The 5,316-nt window shown below is 23.1% G+C and overlaps 1 protein-coding gene and 1 long non-coding RNA gene across 2 annotated transcripts; both read right to left on the bottom strand.

Moving 5' to 3' along the window:
• Positions 1-304: 304 nt before the first annotated feature.
• Positions 305-3,841, bottom strand: LOC135924958 (cell division control protein 6 homolog). The gene is made up of 5 exons (XM_065460093.1): positions 3,785-3,841; positions 3,049-3,158; positions 2,759-2,999; positions 2,566-2,706; positions 305-501 (listed from the first exon to the last, which is right to left on the bottom strand). Exons 1-5 carry the CDS (start codon positions 3,812-3,814, stop codon positions 424-426), a joined length of 600 nt encoding a protein of 199 aa, XP_065316165.1. The 5' UTR covers positions 3,815-3,841; the 3' UTR covers positions 305-423.
• Positions 3,842-4,006: 165 nt separating this feature from the next.
• LOC135924957 (uncharacterized) lies at positions 4,007-4,667 on the bottom strand. Its single transcript, XR_010571464.1, has 4 exons — positions 4,603-4,667; positions 4,350-4,558; positions 4,134-4,306; positions 4,007-4,073 (listed from the first exon to the last, which is right to left on the bottom strand). It is a non-coding gene; the product is annotated as an uncharacterized LOC135924957 (long non-coding RNA).
• Positions 4,668-5,316: the final 649 nt, after the last annotated feature.

Raw genomic sequence — 5,316 nt, 5'->3', positions numbered from 1 at the left:
GAAGATATTTAAAATCATTATTTCTACAAATAAGGTTGTTTTAAAAAAAATATTGTATTTTCCCGAAATGAGGTGACTACTACAGAAACCCCACCCCAAATCTGCCATTTGAAATCTATATAATATTTATACCTAAACATGACTATAAAATTAAAAATAGAGTAAATGTGAAGCAATAAAAATCAATTCATCATGAAGATTTAAATATTTTTATAATTCTATTTTCATTAGAATTTCTTTTAATAAAATTACAAATTTTTAAAAATAGTTATTTTATTCTCAAAGTATTGCTGGAATTTTACAATGAGGAATAAAATATTTTATTCAAATTCTTGATAATATATAAATAGTTCTTATTCTTATTTACAATGAGTATATTAAAATTCTACAAAATCAAATATAATCTATTAATATAAGATAAATTTATTGCATTATATTAGATAATAATCCTTGATCCTGAAGACCTTTTTCGATATCTTTAACTGTACCTTTAATCTGAATCTACAATTAAATATAAATAAAATTGGTTTTAAAATATGATATTTGTAATTTATTCTTTTTAATAAGTAATATTTTTAAGTTGCATAATGAAAAAAACTCATGTGAAAGAGCATCGAACCCAACCTATACAATTTAATATTTTTTTAATGAAATACGCCGAACCTTTATAAAAACAATATTAAAGGAGCTAACAGAGTTGGGTATTAACGCGAATATACTTGTATTTAAAATCAAAATATTTTTTTATTTATTTACTATTTTCAATATGTTAGAAAACATGTCCTGGTTAGACTTAATTTTGATACTTAATGCTGTTTAGACTAGGATAAACAGCTTTTAAACTAGGACATCTTATTTCGAGTTGTTTTAAGTTTATTGTGGCGTTGTTATTTTTCGCATTTTTTTCTTTTACCTTTTATGATAGTAGTAATAAAAAAACTCACTTAGAATATTCGTCAAAGTATTTATTTATGCAAATGGTTTTTGTCTGGGTATTTAAGTATTTAAAATTTTTTTTATAGGTTTTATATTTAAAATACATTTTTTTAAAAAAAGTATTATTATTTTATTCAAATACTTTTTAAGTGTATTTGTATTTATTTATGTAAATTCAAATAAACTGAAACTTTATAATCTTTATAACATGGGTTATATCTGCTTTTATTTCATAAATATAAAATAATTTTAAAAAAATACATGATATTATTTTAAAGTCGATTATATTTATGTAATATGCTATGTACTACTATAATCTGATAATAATTCATTTTATAAAAATTTTAGCAATTGTTTAAAAAATAGTATATGCACTTTAGGTGATTTCTAGTTATAAAACGCTAATTCACTAAATTCCTCAATAGGAGAAGGAAGTATAACCCCGATATCAAATATTATTATCAGATGAAGAAAATAACTAGGGTAGAGCACTTGATAATGAATGTATAATGATAGGCAATTTACTTCTTTCCATTAAAGTCAAAATAATTATTCACACCCTTAATGACGATTTTGAATCGTTATTAAAGAAAAATAAAAAGTCAAATAGGTCACAATACAAAACAGCGATTAATTGATATACCAATAAAAAAAATTTAACAACATCAAACGATTAATAAAAACACCGATATTCTTACATATTAGAAAGGAAGAAAGAGTAATCTGAACTCTTACTTTTAGCAACAATAGCTAATCCGATCACAGCAACAGTTTAGATTTTGGATGGATATATTAAATACTATTTTAATTATACCTTTGTAATTATAATATTATATACAAAATAAAACTTCGGATTAACTTTAAACTATTTTTGTATTTTATTACCTTATATTTATCATAAAATATTATTAAAAATCGAACTACAGTGTTGTGCAGATTTGATAATTTTTAAAAATTTATTTGTAAATAAAAATATTTGACTTTAAATAATTTTATTTATAAAAATATTTTCCATTAAATCTTAACACTGTACTGTATATATATGGGTAATGGTAATCAGGAAAAAAAGTTTGTGGAAGAGTTTGAAAAAATTGGCCAATCTGGTTTTTTTAAATTTTTTAGACTGGCCCAGATTTTAAAAATTTTATAATCCAGGCTGGCTGATATTTTAAGTTTTATTTTTTAATATTTTATGTTTCCTTTTTAAAAATAATAGGTAAAAATGTGTTAGTAGTTTAGTTCAGATTTCTACATGTTCAGAAAAATGTCTCAAACTCAAAACTCTACAAATTTATAACAATTAAATATTAAGGTAAATTTTTAAAAGAAATTTTTTACATAATATATAATTTCAGGTTTTTTATTTTTAATTTTTTTCCTGCAGTTTTTATACCAATCAATCACTTTTAATTTAAATTCCAATAAAAAAAATAACAATAGAGGTTTTTGAACCTGAACTGAACCTTTATAGAATTTATTCCTTAGCCTGAACCTAATCTAAACCTTCATATTTTTTCTATCTGGAAACTTAACCAAACCTATATATCAAAAGGTTTGACACTTTGCATATGAATATTGTATTTAAAATTGTTAAAAAAAGTTGGGATAAGAAATAGTTTAGAATATAACTTTTTTAGTCAATCCATTGAATAATCTAGTAATTTGGAGCAATTTTTGGTCTTCTAATAATTCACATGAAGTTAAAAAATCGAGATAACTCATTTTTGTTAATTTCTTTTTGCCACATATTATGGTGTAATTTTTGTAAGCCTATATTATATTTTTAAAAAAATGTATAAACTACTGTTTAAAATATATAAACCTTATTCATCAAAACATCATGATTGTCATTATTGCCTTTTATGAGCTTTATCAGTGATGCCAATAATATTTTTTGGTTTATAGATAAATTACATTTGTATTGAGTTAGGTTTATGTCTTTATTTGGCAAAATTTGGCTCAATTCATCCATGGTTACCTTTTTCACAAAATGCTTAGGAGCATTATTTGATTTTTCGGTTAAAATATTTGCAGGTGTTATATCAAATTTTTCAAGAGCTTTTCTGTACAGAATGTAATTTTGTTTATATATAAAAAATAATTTATACTGACCTACAGGCATCTAATGCTATCCTTATATCTCCATTTAGAGCAGATACCTTTTTACTGCAAAATTCCAAAGCTGATGTTTCAAATAAATTTTCATTTAGGTCAATATTAGCCTTAATTATATTTTGTTTAATTAAATTAAATTATACATAATTGAGCATAAATTTTACTCATTAAATAAGATAATATAAAAATAAGTTAAAACTTTTTATTAGACTTAATTAGCTAAACAGATGTGAAGTTGAGCTTAAAGTTGATTAATTTATATGGCTTAACAATAATATTTTTGAATTTAATATTAATAATATTATCAAATCAATTTCTGCCAACTCCATGATGAGGGGAGAAAACACAAAGTCCAATAAATATAGCCATCTAAAAATTTATTGTTCATTCCAGTAGTTTCAGACACCATTGGATCATTTTGACCTTAAACCCTTCAATAATAAAAACATGGTCCATGCTACATTTAATAAAAGTCAAAAGAGGGTTTCTGCTTTCCGCAAAGAATATAAGAATATTGATTGAAATTTGTCAACCTAATATATTTATAAATGAGTCATTAATCCCCCACCAACTTACCCAAAAGTTTTTTTTTAAATATATTTTATATAGATATGGTATATAATTTTTAGATATGTTTATTTATATTTTTACTATTTATAATCAAAAATTTATCTTATTGTAATTTTTAATATAAAATAAAAATATACATTTTAATACTAAAAAAAAAGCTTACTTGTGAAAATCTGTTTTGAAATATATACATTATTTGCTTATCTGTATATGGCAAAAATTTTAGTATATTTGGGGGTGTTATTGATAAACATTTTATTTGTGGGAGAATACTATCAATCATATCTAAGGTGTTGGAGATGCCTAATTTAATTAATTATCAAATATATAATTAAAATAATATACCTATTATAATAATATTTGAGTTCTTTAATGATGCCAGTTCAAATACTTTAAGCAAAACTTCATTTTTCTTTGTTTTCAAATGATCAATTTCATCTATTATTATCAGGCTAGAATTTAAGGAGGAAAGTAAGGAATAATATTTTAAGATAGTATAGTGTGAAGTTTACTTCATTTTAGATGGATTTGATTGAAAATGACTTTTAAAAATATTTATAATTTTTGTTAAATTTGATGTTTGTAATTTTAAACCATTTGACAAAATATTGTAGATTTTGTCAAACACCTCATGATATTTATTTAAACTCATGCAATTGATCATAATGCGATTAATATCATGCTTCTATAAAATATTAATCTATTTATACTATATACAAATATTTAACTTGGAATACATTATTTAATATGTGGTTAATTGACATCGTTTTTCCAGTGCCTGGTGGCCCTGACACATATAATGAGCCAGGGCAGCTGTGTTTTAGGTGATCATTTATAAAATCTGTTAAATATTTTATTTCAAAATTTCTTTCAATGATTTTAAAATTCTGAATTGAAGTTGAAAATGCATATTGATTTTTTAATATAAGGTTAGTATCTGGATAATAAATTAGATTTTTTAAAAACCAAATATTAATATACCTAATATTTTACAACCATCTATTTTTACATTATCTAATTTAACATACTTCCTTGAAAATTTATCTAATAGTATTTATTAAATATTCAAATATAAATTACTACCTTTTAGATGTACATTTTCTTTATTATGTGGTCTTTTTCGAATTGAAAAATTTATCTGCGATTGCATTTAAAAATTTAAGTGGCGGGAAATATTCTGGCGGGTTTTTACAGCGGGAGAGTGGATAATGTTTTACATCACTAAAAATATAAAATGGTTTCATAGATTTTCAATTTTCAAAATTTTATATGATATTGATTATTTCTATAATGTACAAAAGCTATAAAACATTAATTATATTTTCTTGCAATTTGTTTTAAGATGGGAATTAACAAGGTAAAATTCCTTATGAAAGTTTGATTATCTAATATGTGCCATAAAACATAGGCATAAAATATATATAACTTTGTTAAGCAACTTGATTTGAGTAAATTCTTAATAACAACAAGATTAATATTTTAGTCAAAATAATAAAATGTAAACCTGGTTCTCATAGGTGACAAAAAAGTTTGGACTTTTATTTGCCGAATCCAGCGTCTACATGAGAGGATATTCATTGGATCTTAACCACCACCAGGGTCGGACTGGACAATACTCCTTTGATCAATTGACTGAATTTAACTGATCAATTGACCGACGTGCCAACCCTGGTTTAAATATTGATATAAATATCA

This window comes from Gordionus sp. m RMFG-2023, chromosome 2, assembly GCF_954871325.1.
Source record: "Gordionus sp. m RMFG-2023 chromosome 2, tfGorSpeb1-WG-v2, whole genome shotgun sequence".
Classification (NCBI taxonomy): domain Eukaryota; kingdom Metazoa; phylum Nematomorpha; class Gordioida; order Chordodea; family Parachordodidae; genus Gordionus; species Gordionus sp. m RMFG-2023.
The sequence above is the reverse complement of the archived record's forward strand: the minus strand, read 5'-3'. Positions and strand labels throughout refer to the sequence as shown.